At 41.3% G+C, this 26,878-nt stretch overlaps 2 protein-coding genes across 3 annotated transcripts in view; both read left to right on the forward strand.

Moving 5' to 3' along the window:
* LOC102133268 (phospholipid-transporting ATPase ABCA3) overlaps positions 1 to 1,009 on the forward strand; it is a 116,411-nt gene extending 115,402 nt beyond the window's left edge. Inside the window, exons 23-24 of one of the 2 annotated variants that reach the window (XM_045383137.3) lie at positions 274 to 347; positions 745 to 1,009. In XM_045383137.3, the coding sequence (XP_045239072.2) occupies positions 274 to 347; positions 745 to 885 (215 nt within the window). In that variant the 3' untranslated portion in view covers positions 886 to 1,009. The remainder of the gene's footprint in view (positions 1 to 273; positions 348 to 744) is intronic. The other variant, XM_065537554.2, reaches the window with a different exon arrangement.
* A 7,888-nt stretch (positions 1,010 to 8,897) lies between these two features.
* UQCRC2 (ubiquinol-cytochrome c reductase core protein 2) overlaps positions 8,898 to 26,878 on the forward strand; it is a 30,576-nt gene continuing 12,595 nt past the window's right edge. Inside the window, exons 1-8 of the mRNA XM_045382605.2 lie at positions 8,898 to 9,005; positions 12,813 to 12,896; positions 12,995 to 13,144; positions 14,123 to 14,187; positions 18,368 to 18,424; positions 18,666 to 18,790; positions 21,278 to 21,375; positions 24,520 to 24,577. Coding sequence (XP_045238540.1) covers positions 8,973 to 9,005; positions 12,813 to 12,896; positions 12,995 to 13,144; positions 14,123 to 14,187; positions 18,368 to 18,424; positions 18,666 to 18,790; positions 21,278 to 21,375; positions 24,520 to 24,577 — 670 coding nt within the window. The 5' untranslated portion in view covers positions 8,898 to 8,972. The remainder of the gene's footprint in view (positions 9,006 to 12,812; positions 12,897 to 12,994; positions 13,145 to 14,122; positions 14,188 to 18,367; positions 18,425 to 18,665; positions 18,791 to 21,277; positions 21,376 to 24,519; positions 24,578 to 26,878) is intronic.

The raw sequence follows: 26,878 nt of genomic DNA on the forward strand, positions 1-26,878 counted from the left end.
GGGCATGTCAGCTGATAATTTATTGTACCTCAAATCCTGCCTTCAATACTTGCTATGAACTCCATATAATAAGATGATTTCATGAGGAATAAATCTGCTGAAAGCATTAACCATGTCATGGATACCAAAGAGAGTGGGTTAGCAGGTCATATCTCCTTTCATATTGACCTCCTCTATTCACCCCTCCACAGTATATAATTAAATGTAGTAATATTTTGGCAATTTCAAATGAAGCCTGTAAGATTATTCGCCTGTCCTATTTTCCTTTCTTAGGTAGTGTCTTAAAACATGAGAATCAAGGGATCCTTAACTACTACATTCCTAGCAAGGACAATCGCTGGGGAAAGGTGATAGTAGCAACCTTGCCCTTCTAACATTGCATGTTAAGAGAGCACTAACGATGGGGAGTATTTGGGATTCGGGAATGTGGAATGGGAACCTGGCATTGTTGGGGGAGTAGCACCATTAGGTTGCTTTTCAAACACCCCTAGAGTTCAATAGCTACAATTTCTTGTCCTGAATTCCATTATTACTCCATATCCATCAAGCAAATGGGAACAGAGAATGGCCTCCTCTCACTTTCTCAATTCTCTGTTCTTCCACCTTCTCACCTCTCCCTTCTGTACCTTCTGTCTTCCAACATACACTTGATAGGAATTGGGGGAGTGGAGGAGAGGCTCATGTGAGTTGGGGGCTGAAGGGGAGATTGCAATGGTAACTGCGTTTTTGTTGCTGTTGTTAAAGGTGTTTGGCATTTTGGAGCAAGCTAAAGAGCAATTTGATTTAGAAGACTATTCCGTCAGTCAGATCACACTGGAACAAGTCTTCCTGACCTTTGCTAACCCAGAGAAAGTATCCAGTGATGATGAAAACGAGGTGCCATGAGATTCATTTACAACCAGTGACCCTCGTGTCTTTCATAGATGACACCTGGATGCATACGGGGACCTTCCTGTGCATGTATATCTTGGTGTAAATATATTTACATAATAAAGATTTTCCCAAAGAAGAACGTTTGTCCCCTTCATTGCAGATTTAGATGAGCAACCTGTGTATCCAGCATGCTCAAATCCGAAGACATTTGGTGAAATTCCTGTTTTCTCTCCTTGAGATACGAAAGAGCAGCATTTGTCAGGGTTGGGACAGGAACCTGTTCCTGAGGGTTCTGGACATTTGAACAGAAAGATCCAGTAATGATGGAGCTGTCAGATGGAACAGCCCAAAGAACAAGAGCTTTATGTTTTAGCAGTTGAGTTATGGATAAGAAGAGCATAAGGCCTGGATCACATCAGCTTTCCCATGGATACACACACACACACACCACACACACATTCACACTCACACACAGGTGCAGATATACATGCACATACACATATATCTAATATAAATCATCAATGTTGGAGGGCTGAGTTGGGTTACTATTTCAGACATCCAAAATAAAGTTCATATGCTTCAGTTGAAAGAGAATTTTTGCACCAAGAACATTTGGGGTCCATGACCAGAAAAAAAAAAAGATTATTTAAAAATAATGTGTTTTATTTTCTACCATTGTCTCCCCTCTAATAAAGAAGAAAAGAAGAAGAAATAAAGTGAAGAGGGAGGGACACAGAGATACTTTCTTCTGATTCTTGCCTAGGCAGATACTTGGAGTCCCCCATAAATAATATGAGAAATCTAATCACCTCTTCAGGATTCATAGACAACTGAGTAGAAAACTAGGATGGTTCTTGTAGAATTGCAAGATGAAGAGAGTCTATAAGGCTGCTCTATTTTGGGGTGACTTGTTCAATGTTTTCAAATCCTTACTTGGATATTGTTGGTTATAAAGTGACATCCACCAGATGCTTACTGTTTTTTTTTTGTTTTGTTTTGTTTTTTTTTTTTTTAGATAAAGAGGGAATTTGAGTTTGTTTCTATGAAGTGTCTAGGAGTATAAGAAGTCTCCAATTAAAACAAAATTGAATTTATAGCTCTTTCTCTGGTTCGTAGGCTATGCTCACCTGAGTGTAAATCAACAGAGGGGTTTGACTAATTGCTAAAGCAACACTCACTGCAGTCTGCAGGTTGGCGGGGTGGGGAAAGGCTTTGGTTCTGGTTCAGCCTTTATATGGACCAGCCTTTATATGGACAAGATGTTGTACAGGTTGAACAGTGCAAATACATCCATGGCGGCCATTCCCCTTGGAGTTCTTGATTAATGAGAAGACCATCTCATAATCTAGTACTCCTCCAAAATGAGTAGGCTCTGGAATTTCATTTCTAACTTCTTTATCCCCAAGATCATTAAAACTGAATTATGGAACCTACTATTCCAATGTCCTACAATAGATCTGACAGCTATAATTCTGTAGCCCTTGAGAAGAAAATATCTTGGTAGGACTCTTAGAAGTATGGCCTGGAAGACTGTAGGTTTGCCATCTTATCCATGTTGTCTGGTGGGATAGATGACTTGGGTTTTTACTTAATACAATTCTTGTAATTAGGTTAAGGTCAAGAATTGGTTATTGTCCTGAATTTGATGTCTTGCTAGAATATATGACTGCTCAGGAAATAATGACCATGTATGCCACATTATGGGGAGTCTCTGAGCCCCAGATCCAACTGTAAAGAAATGGTTGAATTCACTTGAACTGGAGCCTCATGCTGATGAGCTTATCAACACCTACAGGTGAGTCATTATGCTGCTGCACCTTTTGTTGATGCTGCTAATGTTTGAGGTGCTTCCTTTTGTCCCTGCTGTTTGAAATGAAGCCCGTAGCAACACCTAGGCCCTTTGCCCACAGTTACTTAATTATGAAACTGTCTAATGTTCTACCAGATTTCAGATATGAGTAGTAAGGCAAATCAGTGTAGCTTCACATCTTCCTTTTGCAGAAATGAAACAATAAATCTTAGTTTTATTTGAACTGTAGCTTCTGAACCTCAAAAGCTATCAATGAAGAGAGAGTTTAGGATTGCTAAAGCAGCTAGAATTTGAAGAGCAGGGTGCTGGTAAAGAGGAAGCGAGGGCCCAGAAATTTGAATGGGGTTTGCTGTGAGTCATGAGCTGGCCTGTGCCATGTGCAAAGGGAGAAATGCTGTGAGGCCTATCAGAGAATGGCACCTGCTGGACTGAGAACTGAATGTGTTACCGGTGGAAGATAGCTGAGTTACTGGCGGTGAATCTGTGTGCAGCTGCAGCTACCTCAATTCTTGCCTCCTCAGAAGAAAGAATTCAACAGAGGGGCATAAGGCAGAAAAAGAGACCAAGGCAGGTTTCAGAGCAGGAGTGGAAGATTATTTAAAAGGCTTTAGAACAGGATAAAAAAGGAAAGGAAAGTATGCTTGAAGAGACCCAACCAGGCACCGAGGTCAAGCGCCCTGTTTAACAGTGATCCTAGTACTTTATAGGCTGGCCCCTTTCTCATGATTCTTCCCTTAGGGTGGGCTGCCCGCATGCCTGATGCCCCCCTCACCCTTTGGAGGTGAGCACGCGCAGCGTGTTCCGGAAGTTGTCCACATGCCCATCTGAGGCTTTCTTCCCTCAGAAGTTCTAGTGGAGTAACCCTGGAAAGTCATACTCCGCCATTTTGTTTCTTAATGCACATGCCCAGGAAGTTGCTACTCCCTGGTGTCTGCATTCAATTAACACCGTTAATTTCGTGCAACAGGTGTTGACTATAAGGAAATGGCCTCTCCAATTTATCGTTTTTTTGTTTTCTTGGTTTTTTGTTTTTTGTTTTTTTTTGGAGACGGAGTTTCGCTCTTGCTGCCCAGGCTGGAGTGCGGTGGTACAATCTCGGCTCACCGCAACCTCCACCTCCTGGGTTCAAGTGATTCTCCTGCCTCAGCCTCTCGAGTAGCTGGTGCCCGCCACCATGCCCAGCTAATTTTGTATCTTTAGTAGAGACAGGGTTTCTCCATGTTGTTCAGGCAGGTCTCGAACTCCCGACCTCAGGTGATCCACCTGCCTTGGCCTCCCAAAGTGTTGGGATTACAGGTGTGAGCCACCGCACCTGGCCCAATTTATCACTTTTAGAGAGGCAATGTGATAACTGCCAAATCATCACCCGACATTCCTGGTGGGTGGGGGGAGAGCCCTCTCCTGCCCCGCTCATACCTGTCTAACTACCTGTAACAAACGTAGACCCGGAGTTTACATAGTGCAGAGAATGTCGGAATTCTTACTGAGCCACAGTAGAGACACCTTACTGAGCACCCCTTATAGTTATAACTCCAGAAAAGCCATGCCTTAGAAGTAAAGATCATGTCCTAGAATAAGATCAAAAATGTAAATAGACCCACCCTAACAAAGAATAAAATAAAAGCCTGACAAAATCAAAGGGAGCATGTGAAATATAGGAAAGCTGGGGAAAGACATTTACTTCTGTGAACCAAAAGTATCTGAGACAGGTCTCAATCAATGTGGAAAGTTTACATGGCCAAGGTTAAGGATCAGCGCCTGACAGCCATGTATATGCCTTTCTCCAAAGATGATTTTGAGAGCTTCAATATTTAAGGAGAAAGGATTGATATGGGTGAAAAGGAAGAAAATTTAAAATGTTAATTTCAGCTCTTTGGGAGGCCAGTCCACTGGACTGGCCTCAGGAGTTTGAGAACAGCCTGGGCAACATGGCGAAACCCCATCTCTATCAAAAATACAAAAATTAGCCAGATGTGGTGGCATGCGCCTGTGGTCCCACCTGCTCGGGAGACTGAGGTGGGAGGACTGCTTGAGTTCAGGAAGTGCTGGAAGCACTCAAGCCTGAATGACAGAGTGAGACTCTGTCTCAAAAGAAAAGGAAAAAAAAAAATTTAAAAATGTGTGGGTAGACAAGAGACAAAGGGTTGCATCCTCTTGAATCTTTGATCAGCCTTTCACTGAATATACAATTTACATGTGAGAGGATGGGCAGAGGAATAGTCACTTATGTCATTGTCTGGCCCAGAGAATCTTCATTATTTTTACATAATATAATGTAAACAATAGGGCAGAGGAAGCAATCAGATACACATTTGTTTAAGATGGACTTTCAGTTCTGTCCTTTGTCCTGAACCTGTGAAAATAAGCTATCAGGCCTGGTACAATGGCTCACACCTGTAATCCCAGCACTTTGGGAGGCCAAGGTGGGCAGATTACCTGATGTCAGGAGTTCGAGACCAGCCTGGCCAACATGGTGAAACCCTGTCTCTACTAAAAATACAAAATTAGCCCGGCGTGGTGGCGCATGCCTGTAATCCCAGCTACTGAGGAGGCTGAGGTGGGAGAATCCACTTGAAACCGGAGGTGGAGGTTGCAGTGAGCTCAGATCGTGCCATTCTACTCCAGCCTGGGCGACAAGAGTGAAACTCTCTCAAAAATAAATAAATAAATACATACATACATACATAAATATTAATTAAGCTATCAATTTACATTGCCAGGGTGAAATTCAACAGAACTGTTTTAGGGTAAAGACCTTCAGATGCACATGGAATTTCCCTGTGGGCAAATTGTGAGGGAGGTTATGTAGCTTTTTATCCTTATAGCTGTCTTATTTAGGAATAAAACGGCAGGCAGGTTTGTCTGACATCATTCCCAGCTTGAATTTTCCCTTTGGCTTAGTGATTTGGGGGTCCTGAGATTTTTTTTTTCCTTCCACACTTCCTAACTCATTTTATCTATGATAGAAAAATGCATGAATAGGGGGAATGAAAAAGTTAAAGCCAATATCACTCTGGAACATAAATGCACAAATCCTAAACAAATTAGTAGCAAATTAGGTCTAGAAATATATTAAAAGAATAAAACATCCAGACCGAGCTGGATTTATCACAGGAAGGAAAGGTTTATTTATAATTTGAATCAATCAATATAAGTTAACACAGTCTTAGAATGAAGACCAATCTGTTCACCTCAAAACATGGAAAAAATATATGTGACCAAAAACAATAATTATAGCATATTATAAATTGATGTGAACTTTCTATTTTCCTTTTTTTTCCCTGAGACAGAGTCTCACTGTGTTGCCTTGGCTAGAGTGCAGTGGCATGATCTCGGTTCACTGCAACTTACACCTCCCAGGTTCAAGCAATTCTCCCTGCCTCAGCCTCCCAAGTATCTAGGATTACAGTGACCCACCACCACACCCGGCTAATTTTTGTATTTTTTTTTTTTTTTTCAGTAGAGACAGGGTTTTGCCATGTTGGCCAGGCTGGTCTTGAACTCCTGACCTCAGGTAATCCACCCACTCAGCCTCCCAAAGTGCTGGGATTACAGGCATGAGCCACCATGCCTGGCCCCGGGAATATTTCATCAGAGATAATACTTGACAGGGTAGGATTCTGAAAGAAATGGGAAGGAAATGCCAACATCGAAATTATGCATTGGAGAGCCATGATTAATGCCTCCAGCCCTAAGATGGCAAGGTAATGTTGTTCCCAAGTATAAACCCACATCACTTTCCTTTGGTGTGTTTTACTCCTACTGTTGCCTCCTTTCCCTTTACATTCTCCCACTCCATGCACAAACACACTCACCATGAGGGCTCAGGGTAGGTAGTTGGGCTCCATGCAGTCAAATTGGACTCCACGTTAACAAAACTAACAATTCGAGCTTTCCAGCAATGAACTCATCTGCTCTTCCATGTCTACTCTTCCTGTCTGCTGGTTTCCACTTCCAGGGCTTTCAATGTGTTCTACACAGAAACCAGTTCAAGGACTGGGTTTTCTTCTGCAATAAAATGCTAGAGCTGTGGCAGAGACCTCCACTGTGAGAGCAGCCATGGAATTGGCTAGGAAGTGACATGATGTGGAAGTGGTAGATGTGTCCACAAGATGGCACTCCTAATTTGTAGTTTAATGCTTAATAGGACCTTTTGCAATGGACAAATGGGATTTTATGATTTATGTAGCTGGTGTCATGAATTATGTTTCAAATCCTGCCACATTTTGAACAATTTATTTTTGCCCCTTTCCAATATTGGGTCATAACCTAAGAATGAAAGGACATTATAAGCAGGGGTGTGTGTGTGTGTGTGTGCACTTGATCGTGGAGACTCGTGTGTTCCTCCTACCTTACCTGAACTGTTGAATGAAGTTACAATGACTGGACTCAGGGTCGCAGCTAACTTGGGAAATGGGATTTTGAAGTACTGGAAACAGCTTTGTATGCCATGTTAATGAACTTGAACTTTATCCTGAAAAACGTGGCTGTCGCAGGTGGCTTGATCACAGCACTGCTTCCCAAATTTCACTCAATGGTACCTGTATAATACATTCTTGATTTTTGCTGTATATCCGTATCATCAAGTTACTTAACGTTTTTACACCAACTTTTATTATTTTATTAATGTACTTAAAGAGGAAATTCACTAGTAGCATTGCTTGTCTTAATCAAAATAAATATATTATTAAAATGGAACAGTGCTAAATAAGATGTACACATGGACATAGAGTGTGGAATGACAGACACTGGAGATTCCGAAAGGTGGAGGGGTGGGAGAGAGGTGACGATGAGAAAGTACTTAATGGGCACCATGTACATTATTTGGGTGATGGGTAAACTAAAAGCCCAGACTTCACCATTACTGCAATATATCCACATAACATAACTGTACTTGCGCCCCTTAAATTTATACAAATTTTTAAAAGGAAAAAAATGGAAGTGTTCATCTATGTACCAACTTAAAATCATCTCATGCACCACTAGTGTTAAGTCTACCACACGTGGGGAAACTGTATGGTATGAATTGGGTTGAGGGTGTCCCCAACAGGCACAGAAATTGGGTTGGTGCCAGGTTTTTAATGCCCGGACCTTAAATCGTTAGACAGCCCGAGTCCGTTGTAGGCCTGGAGCAATTCAGACACAAGGCAAAAAGGACATAAATTTGCCTATGCCTTGTAACGTCTACACCACCAGCCTTTCTGAAACTATTGTGCATACGAAATCATCTCAGGATCTTGTAAAAACACCGATTCGGATCCAGTATGGGACCTGGAGTTTATACATTTCTAATCAACTCCCAAATGATATTGATGCTGATACTGTCGGTTTCCCAACGAAGCAACGTAGCAAGGTACGAAACTCTTAAGTCCCTAAAGGGCAGGGACCACGTCTCCCGCGTTAGCACAGTGCCTGGCCCAAGGCACTTTATGGGTTAACACTCGCTGAGGACCGGAGTGAACGCGCCCCCATATCGTCACGTGACTGCCTTTCTCCAACAGCCGGTTTCGGCTCACATAACACACCTACTGTCCAAAACATTTCTATTTTTCTCACACAAAAACTACAGTTAAGTTTTTATATTCTATGTAGCCCCAGCCTAGGACGTAAGATCCACGAGACCAGAGACCTTGTGATGATTCCCCCAGGTTGCTGACCCTCCCGGTGTGTCCCGGGCCTGCTCTGGGGGACACAGCGGCGAATATGCTGAACAAGGCCCCTGTTTCACGGAGCTAAAGATCCAGTAAGGACTTCACCCAGCAAGAGGCAACTACGCTGGGCTTCGATGCCCAGTACCTCTGCAGAAAGGCGGAATGGCAGGAGTCTCCTAAAGTCCCCAATGTCCAAGGACGCGGAAACCCAGGGCCCCCAGTGCAGGTGTCAGTCCGAGGGGCGCCTGCGCAGTCCCAAGAGAGGCGCGTCCCATTGGACAATCCCGAGCGGAAGAGCCCAAGGTAGCGGGGGGAGTTGTGACGGGCCGCTGCAGACGTACTTAGAAAAGGGGTGCATACTGGGTATTCAGGCCAGGAGAAGAACGCAATAAGCAGTGACGTACATTATCTTCTGCATATTTACTTGGGAAATTGTGTGTCTCCCTATTCTGAGTCTTGGAGGAATTGGACTGGTCCAACCTTCTGCAGGGAGCAGTAGAGCGCGGCAGTATAGAGAGTACCCCTCACGAAGGGGACGTGGGAAAGAGGTGGCGGGGAACGCTGGGAAACTCGCGGCCTCCGCCACCATCTTGCTTTCCTTAATCTGGTAGGACCGTGTGTCAGAACAATCTTGAATCATGAAGCTACTAACCAGAGCCGGGTCCTTCTCGGTGAGCTCAAGTGGCGGGTTTGGGGAAGGGCTGGGGAGCAGTGTGTCGGCAAGGTGATACGAGGCGGAGGTGTCTGGTCTGGGGTCTGGGCCTTGGGATTCGGTCTGCCCTTCAGCTGAACCCTGCGGGCCAAGCGGGCTGCAGACTGGGTCAGGCTTTGGAGGCCCAGCTCATTCTGTGAGCAGAAGAGACCTAACACCGGGAAACCTGAAGAGAGGGGCAGGACGTGAGAGCGGAGTTGAAGCGACTCCCTGGAGAGACTTATGAAGGTCATTCCGGCACTCAAGTGCTGGAGAACGAGACCGCGAAACCCAGAGGGAGGGGGAGGACGGCACAGCCTTAGCCCCCAACCTTCACTTTATCCGCTGCAGCCTCTGCTCCTTGGTTTATCACGGAGCATCAGTTTCCCCAGCGAATAAAAGCAAAAGAAAGGAGCTCGTGCAGATATAACACTTATCACAGTGCCTGGAACGTCATTCATTGTTAGTTACTACGGTGTCTTAGTAGTCTAACGTTGCTTTTCTTGATCGTATGTTAGACGGTTCCTCCAAGACGTCTCCGTCCTCAGAAGCTCCTTCCTTAAGTTTCCCCTTCAAACCTAAATTAAACATAGCTGTCACTTGGGGAAAACTCACACATTAGGGTTATATCACGATGGGGCAGTGGTTATTAAGCGGGGTAACGGGGAACACTTTTTAAAAAAATATATAGCGAGGGACAGTATGCCCCCAGGGAACCGGTGGCGATGTCTGGAGACGTATTTAGTTGCAACAACTTGTCAAGAGGGTGATATTGGCATCGAGAGGCCAGGGACGCTGCTAAACTTACCCCTACAACAAAGAATTATCTAGCCCCAAGTGCCAGTAGTAGTACCTGTGTTGAGAAACCCTCCTAAGATGGAGATGCAAAAGACCAGACCTGGGCATGGAATGTTCTTATGCTTTATGTTTACGTGAATGTGCTGTGGGCTGTACCAATTTAAGCTGTAACTGCATTAACCTTCCTGCTATACCTAGACACACCAGTGATTACCCTTTGAGGGAAGCATGGTTAGATTGGTAAAAGACCCCAAAATGTCCTTCTCCATTCTATTTTACAATAGAAAAAGCTCAGAGAAAACAGTTGGAGAGGCCCAAAGTAAACAAATTGCAGTAAACTTGAAAGCAGTTATTTATGTTTCTAATTTTAGCATTTTATATAGGAGAATAAGCTTGATATATCTTGTTATTAGAACAAAATAAATTAGTAATTGCATGACAGTTACTAGGATAATTTGCTGATTTGAATGGGACGATTAAGAAGCACGTTTACCGGTCTGGCGCGATGGCTCACACCTGTAATCTTAGCCCTTTGGGAGGCGGAGGCAGGCGAATCAGTTGAGATCAGGAGTTCGAAACCAGTCTGGCCAACTTGTTGAAACCCCATCTATACTAAAAATACAAAAAAAAAAAAAAAAAAAAAAAATTAGCCGGGCGTGGTGGCGGAAGCCTCTAATCCCAGCTACTCGGGAGGCTGAGGCAGGAGAATCTCTTGAACCCGGGAGGCAGAGGTTGCGGTGAGCAGAAATCGTGCCACTTGCGCTCTAGGCGACAGAGCGAGACTCCATCTCAAAAAAAAAAAAAATATATATATATATCTCCCCAACAAAGTGTCACTATTTGGGCACATTTGGTTGGAAAACACCTAAAGTCTCACTTGGTAGCGGAACTATAGATTATTCATGTTTGAATTGCTATGCCCGTATACCTTAAAGTTTACTTTTTGGAAAATCATAGGTGAAAATTACAAAGAAGGTTAACTATACCATACCCAGCGAACTAAATTGATGATGATAAAGCAAAGCTAATTGTAATTCATAACTGAAAAGCAGTACTAAAAGCAAATGATAACCAGCAGCCAACCTAGTACAGCACTAGTGCTGGATGTACAACAAAGAGCCTTCTGGACAGCACAGAGTGGAGTCCTTGCAGCCTGTGCGGGGATGTCTGGGAAACTCCAGCGACGTGTTCATTGGGTCTTGGGAGCACCAGGTTTTATTCACTCATCATCTCCTCGGATAACCTCATGAACTTTAGTCATAATCAGAATGATTTTTATGGCATCGTATAACATTTGCCCAAACAAACTGAATAAAATGAGTGCATTTTGGGTCCATTATCTAATATTTAATGGGACCCTTTTACCCTACCAGTAACTGCATTTTATATATTGAGAATCCGCCGTGGATGAAGCCATTGTTAACCTAAGGATGACGTACATGTCATAAATGTTTTATTTAGTCAAAAAAGGTAAGACGTTTGGTTGTGTGGTCTTAATGCAGCACATGAGAGTGAAGATACAATGAAAAATATTGAGGACTTGGAGGAAGTTGCTATATACTTTGTCTTTTGTTTTCTTTTCTTTTGTTTTCTTTTCTTTCGAGTTTTGCTCTTGTTGCCCAGGCTGGACTGCAATGGTGCAATCTTGGCTCACTGCAACCTCCGCCTCCCGGGTTTAAGTGATTCTTCTGCCTCAGCCTCCCCAGTAGTTGGGATTACAGGCGTGCGTCACCATGCCCTGCTAATTTTGTATTTTTAGTAGAGACCGGGTTGCTCCATGTTGGTCAGACTAGTCTCGAACCCCCGACCTCAGGTGACCCGCCCACCTCGGCCTCCCAAAGTGCTGGGATTACAGGTGTGAGCCACCGCGCCCAGCTGCTTTGTCTTTTTAAAGGTTACTAAGACTATTAAGGAGATGAAACCATTTCAGTTGGAAAATAGACTGAAGGGGTGAGATTCATTGGGCAGATAAAAGAAGCAAGAAGCTGAAACCTATAAAAGGTTGTGGAGGCAGGCTGGGTGTGGTGACTCCCACCTGGAATCCTAGCACTTTGGAAGGCCGAGGTGGGTGGATTGCCTGAGCTCAGGAGTTGGAGACCAGCCTGAGCTACATGGTGAAATGCCGTCTCTACTAAAATACAAAAAATTAGCCAGGTGTGGCAGCATGTGCCTGTAATCCCAGCTACTTGGGAGCTACGACAGGAGAATTGCTTGAATCCGGGTGGCGGACATTGCAATGACCCGAGATTGCGCCCTTGCACTCCAGCCTGGCACACAGAGCATGACTTGGTCTCAAAAAAAAAAAAAAAAAAAAAAAAGGTTGTGGATGGGGCGATCTGACACTTTTCCAAAAAATGCCAAAGCTTTAGAGCTACAAAGAATGATGAAACTTTTATAAGGTAACTGAAAGTTAAGAAAATACAGCGATTCTTTACATCATAAACAAATAAGCATCAGGAACTCTATAAATCACTAATAAATAGAGGTTTAAGAATAGCTCGGGTAAACTGGTGGGTTAATAAGTTATGCAGCTAGGCGGGGTGCAGTGGCTCATGCCTGTAATCCCAACACTTTGGGAGGCCAAGGCAGGCGGATCACTTAAGATCAGGAGTTCGAGACCAGCTTGGCCAACACAGTGAAACCCCATCTCTACTAAAAAATACAAAAACAAAAACTAGCTGGACATGATGGCACACACCTGTAGTTCCAGCTACTTGGGAGGCTAAGGCAGGAGAATGGCTTGAACCCAGGAGTTGGAGGTTGCAATGAGCCGAGATTGCACCACTGCACTCCAGCCTTAGTGACAGAGGGACATTCTGTCTCAAAAAAAAAAAAAAAATGTTATGCAGCTAAATCCTCCCATGGAGGTGGTTATTGCTCCTTTTACCCCTGAACACCCTCTGTTGCTTGGGTACCCTAAGGTACCATGCTTTTATATAAAGCACTGTTCTTGTAAGAAATGTGTGTGACCTGTGTTTTTTGTGTTTAGAGATTTTATTCCCTCAAAGTTGCCCCCAAAGTTAAAGCCACAGCTGCGCCTGCAGGAGCACCGCCACAGCCTCAGGACCTTGAGGTTAGTCCCACTAACTTGCTCGCTAGAACCCATACATGCCTTACTCTCTTTGGTAATATGAGGACATTCATTATATCTCTACTTTATTTTAAATACAGTTTACCAAGTTACCAAATGGCTTGGTGATTGCTTCTTTGGAAAACTATGCTCCTCTATCAAGAATTGGTTTGTTCATTAAAGCAGGCAGTAGATATGAGGACTCCAACAATTTAGGAACCACCCATTTGCTGAGACTTGCATCCAGTCTGGTAAGTATCTTCATTACCTCAAGTGTTTGGAAATGCTGTGGTATCTTGGTCCTGTGTAAAAGAAAAACTAAAATCAAAGGCTTTATATTTGCTTCCTTGACCTGCCGTAACAAATTACCACAGACTGGGTAGCTTAAACCAAATAAATTTATCCTGTCACAGTTCTAGAGGCTGGAAGTCAAAGTCAAGGTATCTAAGCCAAGCCAAGATATCAGCAGGGCTGTGATCCCTCTAAAGGTTCTAGGAAGGCACAAATCCTCCCCTGCCTGTTCCTAGCTTCCAGCAGTTGCCCACAACCCTTCACATTCCTTGACCTGCAGCTGCATCACTGCAGTCTCTGCCTTTGTTGTCACATGGGCTTCCTTCTGTCTGTGTCCACATTTCCTCCTAATGAGGATACCATTTATATTAGATTTAGTGCCCACCATAATCCAATATGGTGTCATCTTAAGTACTTAAATCTGCAGAGACCTTATTACCAAATAAAGTAACATGCAAACATTCTGGCTGGACATAAATTTAGGGGGGAACACTGTTTAACCCAGTACAGTCCCTTAATGTAAAATGAGAAACCACAACATATTTGCTGCAGAGAAGCACTAAATTAGTATCCATATGAACATTGATATTAGAGCATAAGAAGTCAGTAAACAAAATTTTAAAACGAAGTGCCATAAATTGAAAGAAAATTAACTTTTTTTTCCCATATGCAAGTCTCTTTCAGAATAGACTAATGAATCCAGTAAGCTTGTGTTTGACAGTGGAAATTTTATATGAATGTACTTAATATAAAAATCTATGCTTAAGCTTTTTGTTGAGCCTTGTTTTATAATTCTTAACTAAAAAGGATGCAGGAATTTAGTAAAATTCTTTTTAAATCTGCTCATGACAGTTAGACAACAGATTTTGACATAGTGTGATGTTTAGCAAACTTGGCATTGAAAAACTACAAAGATAATCATTCTTTTCTTTTTCAAGACGACAAAAGGAGCTTCATCTTTCAAGATAACCCATGGAATTGAAGCAGTTGGTGGCAAATTAAGGTTTGTTAAATAAGTAATAGAAAATAGTGAAAATGCCAGAAAATATTCAATTGTAAGGGAACTTTTCTCTGTTATCAAGGAGGTTGAGGATTTCTTAAGTAACACAAGAAGGAAAAGACTGATGAGTTTGAGTACATCAAAATGTAAAACATCTTTATGTCTTAAAGTAAAAATGTAAGTAACTGACTGGGAGTAGATATCTGCAATATATAGGCATACATCAGAGACATTGCAGGCTCTGTTCCAGACCACCACAAAATATCGCAGCAAAGCAAGCCATAGGAATTTTGTGGTTTCCCAGTGCATATAATAGTTACGTTTACACTATACTGTGGTCTACTAAGTGTACAATGACATTTTATCTTGGAAAAAAAGTACATAACCTTTTAAAATATTTTATTGCTTTAAAAATGTTAACAATTATCTGAATCTTCAGCAAGTCATAATCTTTTTGCTGGTGGAGGGTCTTTCCTCCACGTTAATGGCTGCTGACTGATCAAGGTGGTGGTTGCTGAAGGTGGTGGTGACTGACAATTTCTTCAGATCAGACAACAATGTTTGCTGCATTGATTGACTCTTCCTTTTATGAAAGATTTCTCAGTAGCATGAGATGCTGTTTTTAGCCATTTACCCACAGAACTTCTTTCAAAATTAAAGTCAGTTGTCTCAAACCTTACTACTTTTTTTATCAACCGAGATTATGTAATACTCTTTGTTATCATTTCAACAATGTTCACAGCATCTTCAACCAGGAGTAGATTCCATCTCAAGAAATCACTTTCTTTGCTCATCCATAAGAAGCAATTCCTTATCTGTTCAAGTTTTATCATAAGATTGCAGCCCTTCAGTCACATCTTCAGGCTCCACTTCTAGTTCTCTTGCTCCTCCCACAATATTTGCAGTTTCTTCTCCCTCTGAAGTCTTGCCTCTCAGAGTCATCCATGAGGGTTGGAATTGGCTTCTTCCAAACTCTATGTTAATGTTGATACTTTGACATCCTCCCATGAGTCACAAATGTTCTTAATGGTGTCTAGAATGGTGAATCCTTTGCAGAAAGTTTTTTAATTTACTTTGCCCAGATCCATCAGCGTCTTCACTGTCTGTGGTAGCTATAGCCTTACAAAATGTATTTCTTAAATAATAAGAGATGAAAATAAAAATTACTCCTTGATCCATGGGATGCAGAAGAGATGTACTATTAGCAGCCATGAAAACAGTATCAGTCTCCTTCTACATCTGCATCAGAGCTCTTGGGTGACTAAATGCATTGTCGGTGAGCAGTAATATTTTGAAAGGAACCTTTTTTCTGAGCAATGGGCTTAAAATACTCCATCAACCATGCTATAAACAGATATACTGTCATCCAGGCTTTTTTGTTCCATTTACAGAGCACAGGCACAGTCGATTTAGCATAATTCCTAAGGGCTGTAGGATTTTGAGAATGGTAAATGACCTCAACCTAAAGTCACCAGCCACATTAGTCCCTAACAAGTGTCTGCCTGTCCTTTGAAGCTTTGAAGCCAGGCATTGACTTTAGCTATGAAAGTCCTGGATAGCATCTTCTTCCATTGTAAGGCTGTTTTGTCAGCATTGAAAATCTGTGGTTTAGTGTAGCCACCTTCATGGGTGATCTTATGTAGATCTTCTGCATAACTTGCTGCAGCTTCCATATCAGCATTTGCTGCTTCACTGTGTACTATTATATTAAGAAGATGGCTTCTTTCCTTAAAGCTCATGAACTAACCTCTGCTAGCTTCAGACTTTTCTTCTGCACCTTCCCTCTCTCAGCCTTCATATAATTGAAGAGAGTTAGGGCATTGCTTTGGACTAGGCTTTGACTTAAGGTAATGCAGTTTGATCTATCCAGACCACTAAAACTCTCTATTATCAGCAATAAGGCTGTTTTTCTTTCATATCTTTCATGTGTTTGGTGGAGTAGCACTTTTAGTTTTCTTCAGGAACTAGACTGGTGCAAGAGGCTTAGCTTTTGACCTGTCTCTGTTTTTAACATGCCTGCCTCACTTCCTCAGAAACTTAATCCTTTCTAGCTTCTGGTTTAAAGTGAGAGACATCGGCCGGGCACGGTGGCTCAAGCCTGTAATCCCAGCACTTTGGGAGGCCGACACGGGTGGATCACGAGGTCAGGAGATCGAGACCATCCTGGTGAACACAGTGAAACCCCGTCTCTACTAAAACTACAAAAAACTAGCCGGGCGAGGTGGCGGGCGCCTGTAGTCCCAGCTACTCGGGAGGCTGAGGCAGGAGAATGGCGTAAACCCGGGAGGCGGAGCTTGCAATGAGCTGAGATCCGGCCTCTGCACTCCAGCCTGGGCGACAGAGCAAGACTCCTTCTCAAAAAAAAAAATAAATAAATAAAAAAATAAAGTGAGAGACATGAGACTCTTCCTTTCACTTGTATACTTAGAGGCCATTGTCGGGTTATTAATTGGCCTAGTTTCAATATTGTTGTGTCTCAGGAGTAGGAAGGCCCAAAGAGAGGAAGAGAGACTTGGGGAACAGCTGGTCAGTGGAACAATCAGGACAGAAACAGCATTTCTTTCTTTCTTATTTATTTATTTATTTTAAAGACAGGGTCTTGCTCTGTTGCCCAAGCTAGAGTGCAGTGGTGCAGACATATCTTATTGCAGCCTTGAACTCCTGGGCCTAAGCGATTCTTCTCCCTCAACTTTCCAAGTAGCTAGGACTACAGGCACATGCCACCATGCCCAGCTAATTTTTTATTTGTTGTACTTATGGGGGTCTATGTTGCCCAGACTGATCTTGAACTCCTGGCCTCAGGCGATCCTCTCACCTCAGCCCAGAGTGCTGGGATTACATAAGTGAGCCACCACACTTAGCCCAGATTTTTTATATATTGTGTTGTCAGTGGTAAAGATGATAGAGAATGTCTCATTCTGCCGATAGGATTATAAATTGATACAACCACTTAGGAAAGAATCAAGGAATATCTAGTAATACTGAAAAACCCCACAGTTTTTAATCACATGCGCAAAGGTATTCTTTATAAAGACTGGAAATGATCTAAGTGTCCATCTTTAGGGAAATGGATAAAGCATGACAGTCATGATGAGACCACTACATAGCCATTACAGAATGAACTAGATCTGTACATCAGTATAGCACAGCTGAAGGGCAAAATAGTGTGTGAACAAACAGGTTTCAAGATTTTTTTAATGTATAGTTTTTAAAGCAGAAAAATACTATGTAGTGCTTATGATTGTGGTTTCCAGAGTGGGAGAAAGTGAGGGAATTGGCCTTGGAAGGGTACGAAAAGATCTTCAACTTTATTTGCCATTTAAAAAAATTGTGGTCAAATGTATATAACATAAAATTTATCTTCGGTTTTTTTTTTTTTTTTTTTTTTTGAGACAGTCTCACTGTGTCGCCCAGGCTGGAGTGCAGTGGTGTGATCTTGGCTCACTGTAACCTCTGCCTCTCGGGTTCAAGCGATTCTCCTGCCTCAGCCTCCTGAGTAGCTGGGATTACAGGCGTACGCCACCACACTTGGCTAATTTTTGTATTTTCAGTAGAGACCAGGGTTTCCCCCTGTTGGCCAGGCTGGTCTCAAACTCCTGACCTCAAGTGATCTGCCCACCTCAGCCTCCCAAAGTGCTGGGATTACAGGTGTGAGCCACCGCGCCCAGCCCAAATTTATCATTTTCTTAAGTGTGCAGTTAAGTGGCATGTAGCAACCATCACCAACATTCATCTCCAGAACTTTCCTATCTTCTCCCACCTGAAACTCCGACTCCTGTTAAACAATGGCTGCTCATTCTCCCCTCCCCTCCGCCTCTGGCAACTGCCATTCTCTTTTCAGTCTCTACAAATTTGACTACTCCAGGTACCTCATAAGTAGAATCATACAATATTTGTCCCTTTGTGACTGGCTTATTATACTTAGCATAATGTCCTCAGGTTTCATCTGTGTTGTAACATGTGACCAGATTTCACTCATTTTAGGGTGGAATTATTTGCTGTTTTTTTTTTTAATTTTAAATTTTAGTTGATGAGTATGTGGAGTTTTGTTGTATTATCGTTCACACCTTTTATACTTCAGAAATTTTCTTTCCAAAGGAATTGGTTGATACAACAGAAGATTATAAGGGAAAGCTTACTATCCTGATTCAGATGATTTACTGTAGTTTATTTTCCAATTCAGTGTGACCGCAACAAGGGAAACCATGGCTTACACTGTGGAATGCCAGCGGGGTGATGTGTAAGTACCTGTGTGTGTTTAGGACTTCTGCTTTGAAAGAAATGCTAAACTGCTCACTTCTGGTCTTTGTAATGCATCCTTATGACCTCTGACTTCAATTTTGGATTATTATTCATAAACCGCTCATAAACATTGTGCTTACCACAAGGCCTAAAGTTTCACATTGAGAGCGTTACAGCTATGTAGAATCTCAAATGTTAGTTTTACATTTTTGACTCGTAATTCTTGATGTCTTCTGTAGTGATATTCTAATGGAGTTCCTGCTCAATGTCACCACAGCACCAGAATTTCGTCGTTGGGAAGTAGCTGACCTTCAGCCTCAGCTAAAGATTGACAAAGCTGTGGCCTTTCAGAATCCGCAGACTCGTAAGTACATTTCCAGATCACATTTGTTTTTAAGATACTGGGTTTTTTTAGAAGATCAATTTATAGAAGAAAAAAAAAAGGCTGTCAAAATTTATTTTTTTATTTTTATTTATTTTTTTGAGACAGAGTCTCACTCTGTCACCCAGGCTGGAGTGCGGTGGCACAATTTTGGCTCACTGCAACTTCCGCCTCGTGGGTTCAAACAGTTCTTCTGCCTTAGCCTCCCGAGCAGCTGGAATTATAGGTGTGCACCACCACACCTGACTACGTTTTTGTATTTTTAGTAGAAACAGGATTTTGCCATGTTGGTCAAGCTGGAGTTCAGTCTTGAATTCCTGGCCTCAAGTGATCCACTCATCTCAGCCTCCCAAAGTGCTGGGATTACGGGTGTGAACCACCATGCCTGGACAAATGTTTTACTACTTGAATTTGAAAATATATTTTTCAAAAATTTGTTATTTAGATGTTATTCTTTTGTTTCTAAACATTTATCATCATTTTTCATGTTTGATGGTAAGTAAATTGTAGGATCCTAGAAGTTTTTCCTGTTTCCTTCCCAATGTTTTGTTTTTGTTTGTTTGTTTTTGAGACAAGATGTTGCTTGTTGCCCAGACTGGAGTGCAGTGGCACGATCTCACTGCAGCCTGAACCTTCTGGACTCAGGTGATCCTCCTACCTCAGCCTCCTGAGTAGCTGGGACTACAGGCACACACCACCACACCCTGCTAATTTTTTTTTTTTTTAATAGAGATGAGGTCTCACTGTATTGCCCAGGCTGGTCTTGAACTCCTGGGCTGAAGTGATCCTCCCACCTCAGCTTCCCAAAGTGCTGGGTTTACAGGCATGAGCCACTGTGCCTGACCCCCAATGATTTTTAAGAGTTGTTTTGCTTACACCAAATTCTGCACCAGTGTATTGCTGCTGCTGTTATTGCTTACTGTTGTATTGCTATTATTGTTTAGCCATCTGCTCTTCATTGAGTCTTTCCAAAGTAAGTAACTTAATTTTTTTAAGTAGGAATCTTTTTTGCATTCGTATTTTATGTTTATATAATGTCTGATTATATAATCTTGACAAGTACAACTGGTAATACAAGTCTATAAACAAGTGCCGCTGACTCCTGGGAGTCATTCAACTTCTGGTGGGAGCAGAAATGTGCCAGTAGAGCAGAAATAGGTCAACTCAGTGGCTCAGCATGGGACAGGCTCCACATGCTGGCGTGGTGACTGATATTATTTCATGGTGATGCTTGGTGTCACAGAGGGGCGTGATCTGTGTTGCTCAGGATTTCTACTGAAGAAATAGATAGAATAGTACAATTTTAGAAAAGACCTGTGTGTCCAGAGTGGCTTCTTCCCCACTGGCGGCAGTGAGACGCCAGCCTGCATCTATTCTGTCTGAACAGTTACTGTGTGGTCTCCTGGCTGGTTTCTGCCTCCAGGTTTACATCTTGAGTCCATCTCCCACACGGCCATTACAGCAAGCTTCTGACATGAAAGTAAGCCTTCTTATTAGCTGTGGGATAAAGTCTAAACAGCATATATGTATATGGTCTTGCATAATCTTACCAGCCCACTTCTCTTACTTCATGCTCTACCCTCTTCTCCTCCCAGCTGCAATTCCCATTTGAATCAAATTATTGTTATACTTTAAGCCTTTGTTTTGTCTGCTTCCTACGCCTAAATTGCTGTTCCCAAATGATTTCCCCTGGGAAACACCAGCTCATTCTGTAAGATGGATCCCACATATGACTTGTATTAATTGTTTTCTAATTCCCACTGCCCTTCCCTTGTACCTCTATTGCACTTTTGACACACTGCCGACATTGCACCCATAATACTTTATTTCACAGGTTTTCCTCTTAAAATTTGAGGGCAGGCCTTGTATGTTCCACATCTCTGTATTTCTAGCATCTACCGCGGTGCCTCTCATAGGGAAGTTGCCAGGTAATGAGCAACTGAAGGAAACACTGCAGGCAAAAAGGCATTGAAGCAAGAAAGCAGGGAAAGCACCAAGCACCACGGAGGAGTAAGTCCCAGTGGAAGCTCACACTGGTCCCCTGAAAGCTACCTGACAACCTCCTTATTACCTAGAGAGGAAACCTAGAAGTAAGTAAAATTCAGATTAAATGACTTGTGCTAGGTCACATGGCAAGATGACAGCAAAACCATAACTACATGGGGACTTCCTGACACCCAGGCCAATATACCTTCCCAGTGATACCAGCTAGGTTAAAGTTAGAAAAGGGGTTTAGGTGGACTCCAGTATATAGAAGCTGCTGCCATGTAATCTCTTTTTTTCCTTAGCACATTCTACTGACAGAAACTGGCAGTTACTAGAGGTTAAATAATAATAATTTTAAGTCCTCTTAACATATGAATGCCAGAAGATGACCAAATTTGTATAGGCTTGTTGCTTTCTAGGTTTTAAAAACGTTGTCTTTACTGAAAGTGCATTTCCCTAAATGCTTCTTCACTTATCTCACAGATGTCATTGAAAATTTGCATGCAGCAGCTTACCGGAATGCCTTGGCTAATCCCTTGTACTGTCCTGACTATAGGATTGGAAAAGTGACATCAGAGGAGGTACCAATAAAACATATTTTGAAATGTACTTGTTTTTCACATTAAATTGAACATCTACCATTTCAGGTTTGTTGGTTAATTTTTCTTTTTATCTTCTAACTTTAAGAAATTCAATGTGCTTGCTTTTTCATCCGCCTGCTTTTTAACTAAAATTTTATCTGAGCAATTCTTGTATATTCTTTAAGAAATGTTTTCATAAAAAAAAAAAAAGAAAAGAAATGTTTTCATGACTAAAGGGACATGATCATTAAAAAGTAAAATCAAGGAAAATGAAGGAAAAGAAAACATCTCACATACCTAAAGGCACTCAATGTTAATACCTGGTATATTTTCTTCTAAACCCTTTTCTGTGTGTATGTATCTTTTTTGTTTGTTTGTTTTAAATATGGGGTCTCGCTGTGTTGCCTAGGCTGGTCTTGAACTCTTAGGCTGAAGCAGTCCTCCTGCCTCTGCCTCTCAAAGTGCTGGGATTACAGGCATGAGCCATTGCACCCAGCCTGTGTATCTTTTTTAAACAGTATTTAAATATTTAAGTAGCATAATAGGGGCTGGGCCCAGTGGTTCACCCCTGTAATCTCAGCACTTTGGGAGGCCAAGGCAGAAGGATCACTTGAGGCCAGGAGTTCAAGACCAGCCTGGGCAACATAGCAAGACCCTGTCTCTAAAAAAAAAAAAAAAAAAAAATGTGTGTGTATACGTACATATATATCAAATAGGTCCTTTGACTAAAACTCTTTGGTCTCTCTGAATTCGTAAATAAGACTTGAGCCCACTTCCTTAGCTCCGGTTCCATCCTCGCTCACTCATTCACGTTCTTTGGCACACCAGCCTCCCTTTGCTGGCTATTGGGGTTTGTCACATGCCACAGCCATATATGTGCATCTTAGAACTTTGTTTCCAAAACATGAAACATTGAATGCTAAATCTACAAGTATAGGTATGTGCATATAATCTTCATTTCCTATTCCTACCATCCAGACCCAAAAACAAATTTTATCAAAAGACATTAAGAGAAAAATTTGGAATTATCAACACCTTCAAAGTATGTCTGACTCAAAAATTTAAGGTTTTTATTCTCGTTTCATTCCTAGTTAGCTGTTACAGAAAACTAAACTGTATCCCTTCTCTTTTTGACTTATCAATTAATAATTTGATGCCTTCCATTCATATGACACTTTTATTTAGAAATTTTAACTTATATCATCCAACTTGAACAGGCAGCAGTTTTTCATAAGATTGGACTCTAATGTTTTGAAATTTTTTAGAAATCAAATTCACCCTCATGAGGATGTGTCATTAAGATAACTAAAAGAGTAGACATAGCAAAGGTTTATCCACAAGGATAGCTATTGTAATATTGTTTTATAATTGTGAAAAATTAGAAACAAGTTAATATCCAGCATTAGGGAACTAGTTAAATAACTTATAGAATGGAACAGTATTCAGCCATTCAAAAATACTAGTTGATACGTAAAACTTCACAGCGTATTGTCACATAAAGGCAATTTACGAATTAGGACATCCCAAAAGGTCCCATTTTTTTTTTTAACAAAAGGTATGTATGTATGCATTATAGACAAATACCAAGATGTTAACTGTGATAACTTGGTTATCTCAAAGTTAATGGTATTTTTTAAATGTGTCCCTAGGCTAAAGGAAACTCTAAAGAAATTGGCGCTAGAATACTTTGAGCAATGGCAGCATCAATAGAAAAACATCAATAGAAAAAAGAGTATGACTTTCCAAGGTGACTCTATAGATATAGACACCATTCATTGTAGGGCACGGATTATGATAAATTGATTAAAAGTTCAGTTTCATTACTTTAGCCCAGTGATTCTCAAACGTTATCACTTTCCTTCCTGAGGAGCCTTTCCAGCCATTTTTTCTAAACCTCTTACTTTTAATACCACAGATACAGTTTATGTATTGTATATTTGTACTTTATACATAAAAGTAGTGAGTTTTTTTTTCTTAGTTACCCCAAACCAATTTTCACCCATCTGGAAGGGATAGCATTTCTGTTGAAAGTACATGTTTTAGCCCTACTTTTGTATATTAAGCCTAACGTGATAGTATAAACCAGTGATTACCAAGTCTCGCCAATCTTCAGATCGCCTGAGTGGTTGATTGGATGGATGGGTAGTTGGTTGGTTTTAAATAAGAATTCTAGGATTCCACATTTAATATTTTGTATCAGTCTATAGAGTAAGTCCCAAGAATGGGGGACAGTGACTGTTTTTGTTTTTCAAGCTCTCTGAGTAATTCTGTGATCATACAGTTTGGACACCCTGGTATAGACAATGACTTCATGGTCAGAAAAGCTTTGTAGAGATTGGCTTCAAAGATGGATGACAAGGGTGTTGTGGTAAAACTCTGTTAGCCCTGTTATAGAATGTTAATAGTGCTCCATTACTACCTATATAAACACAAAAGAAACCTGAGACACTACGTAAGCTACATTATAATAAAAATTATAGTCCATTTTTTCAAGTTTAGGCCAGTGTATGCTCTAATTTCTTTTTGTTCCTTTTTTTTTTTTTTTTGAGACAAGAGTCTTGCTCTGTCGCCCAGGCTAGAGTGCAGTGGCACGATCTCAGCTCACTGCAACCTCTGCCTCGTGGGTTCAAACAATTCTCATACCTCAAACCACCCAAGTAGCTGGGATTACAGGCATACACCACCACGCCTGGCTCATTTTTGCGTTTTTAGTAGAGTCAGAATTTCAGGGTGTTGCCTGGGCTGGTCTCAAATTCGTGGCCTCAAATGATCTGCCAGCCTTGGCCTCCCAGAGTGCTGGGATTACAGGCATGAGCTACTGCACCCAGCCTCTTTTTATTCCTTTTATAAATAACAGCTTTATTGAGATGTAATTCCCCATACTATACAACCTATTTAAAGTGTACACAATTCAGTGGTTTTCATTATATTCACAGAGTTGTGCAACCATGACCACAGTTAGGTTCTAGTTCTTTTAAGCAATGGTTTTTATAATAAAATCCCAGGGTAATTAACTTCAGTACCATGTAGTTTATTACAGCAGCTTATAAGGCTAAGTATTTTCTTCCAAACTGTACTTTTATGTTTTTACAGCTTTTTATATTTATGCTAATATAACCTAATAAGTGTTTTTAACTTCCCCAGTTACATTACTTCGTTCAGAACCATTTCACAAGTGCAAGAATGGCTTTGATTGGACTTGGTAAGTTGAGTATTGCCTGCCTATCAGTTTGCTTCCTTAAGAGCAATTCCTTAAACTAATTATGTGAACACAGAATTGAACAAAATTTGAAAACTTCAGCCTTCTATTTATGTCAGACAGGCAATATATCATAGGATTTTAATTGCTAGTCATTTGTTTCGGAAAGCAGAATCCAGCATTTAAATTTGTAAACCTCTGGCTTTAAATTCTTTACAGTATTTGTAAAACCTGTGACAAAGGTGAATTTCTCAAAGCAAAGAGCTTTCACAGACTGTTTTTTTAAAGGAGGTACAGCTTACTAGAAAAACAGGCAAAGGGCATGAGCAGACAGTTCATGGGAGAAATATGTTTGTATAAGCGTAGCCAACTATCTTTGTTTTAAATGATCAGCCTCACTAATAATTAAGAAAATTTTAATCTGTGATATTGGCAAAATTAAAAGATTGACACTGCCCAGAATTAACCAGAGTATAGAGAAATAGGCACTCTCACAAAGTGTTAGTAGGAATATAAACTAGTACATTTTGGGAGATCTTTTTGAATATATCTGTTAAAATTCTAGGCTGGGCATGGTGGCTCATGCCTGTAATCCTAGCACTTTGGGAGACTGAGATGGGCAGATCACCTGAGGTCAGGAGTTCAAGACCAGCCTAGCCAACCTGGTGAAACCCCGTCTCTACTAAAAATACAAAAATTAGTCGGGCACGGTGATTCAAGCCTGTAATCCCAGCTATTCGGGGGGCTGAGGAGGAGAATCGCTTGAACCCGGGAGGCAGTGATTGCAGTGAGCCGAGATCATGCCACTGCACTCCAGCATGGGTAACAGAGCGAGACTCTGTCTCAAAAAAATAAAATTCTAAATGTTTATACTCGTAGACCCAGTGACTTTTAAGAATTTGTCTTACAGAAACATTAGGTCAAGTTTACAAAATAGTTGCATGAGAATATCATTTGTAATATTTTTTGTTTTGTTTTGCAAATAACAGCTTAAGATATTATTTACTTGCCATAAAATTCACCCTGTTGAAGTATGTAGTTCTGTGGTTTTTAATAAATTAGCTATTACCACTACCTAATTTCAGGGTGTGTTCATCATCCCCTGCAAAAGCCCCATACCCGTTAGCAGTCACTCCCCATTCTCATCTTCCCCCTGCCTGTGGCATCGCCTAATCTACTCTTTTTTTTTTTTTTAAGAAATGGAGGTCTCATTCTGTTGCCCAAGCTGGAGCACAGTGGCACAATTATAGCTCACTTGAACTCCTAGGCTCAGGTGATCCTCCGACCTCTGCCTCCTAAGTAGCAATAATCTATTTTGTCTCTATAGATTTGACTCTTCTGGACATTTCATATAAATGGAGTCATACAGTATGTGGCCTTTTGTAACTGGCTTTTCTTACTTAGTATAATGTTTTCAAGGTCCATCCATATTGGAGCATATGTCAATGTCTCATTCCCTTTTATGGCTCAAGAATGCTCCATTACCACATTTTGTTTCTTCATTCATTGGCATTTGGGTTGTTTCCACCTTTTGGCTGTCATAAATATAAACATTCATGTGTACGTTTTTCTTAGGACACCTGTTTTTAGTTCTTTTGGTTATGTCTAAGAATAGAATTGCCAGGACATATGGTAACTCTGTTTAACCATTTGGGGAACTGCCAGACTGTTTTCCAAAGTAGCTGCACCATTGTACATTCCCACCAGTAATGCACAAAGGTTTCAATTTCTCCACATCCTTACCAACACTTATTGTCTGTCTTTCTGACTATGACCATCCTACTGGGTGGGAAGTGGTCATTGTGATTTTGGTTTGTTTTTCCCTAATGACAAATGACATTGAACATATTTTCATGTGCTTTTTGTCCATTTGTATAACTTATTTGTTTTTTGGTTTTTTGAGACAGAGGCTTTCTCTGTCGCCCAGGCTGGAGTGCAATGGCGCAATCTTAGCTCACTGCCACCTCCACTTACCAGGTTCAAGCAATTCTCTGGCCTCAGCCTCCCGAGTACCTGAGATTACAGGTGCACGCCACCATTCCTGGCTAATTTTTGTAATTTTAGTAGAGATGGGGTTTCACCATGTTGGCTGGGCTGGTCTCGAACTCCTGAGCTCAGGTGATCCACCTGCCTCGGCTTCCCAAACTGTTGGGATTACAGGTGTGAGCCCCCGTGCCCAGTCAACTTTGGAGAAATGTCTATTCAAGTCTTGCCCATTTTTTAATTGGGTTTTTTTTTTAATTGTTGAGTTGTAAAGGTTCTTTATATATTTTGGATACTCAAGCTGTTAGCAGATATATTATC

This window comes from Macaca fascicularis, chromosome 20, assembly GCF_037993035.2.
Source record: "Macaca fascicularis isolate 582-1 chromosome 20, T2T-MFA8v1.1".
In the NCBI taxonomy this organism is placed as follows: Eukaryota; Metazoa; Chordata; class Mammalia; order Primates; family Cercopithecidae; genus Macaca; species Macaca fascicularis.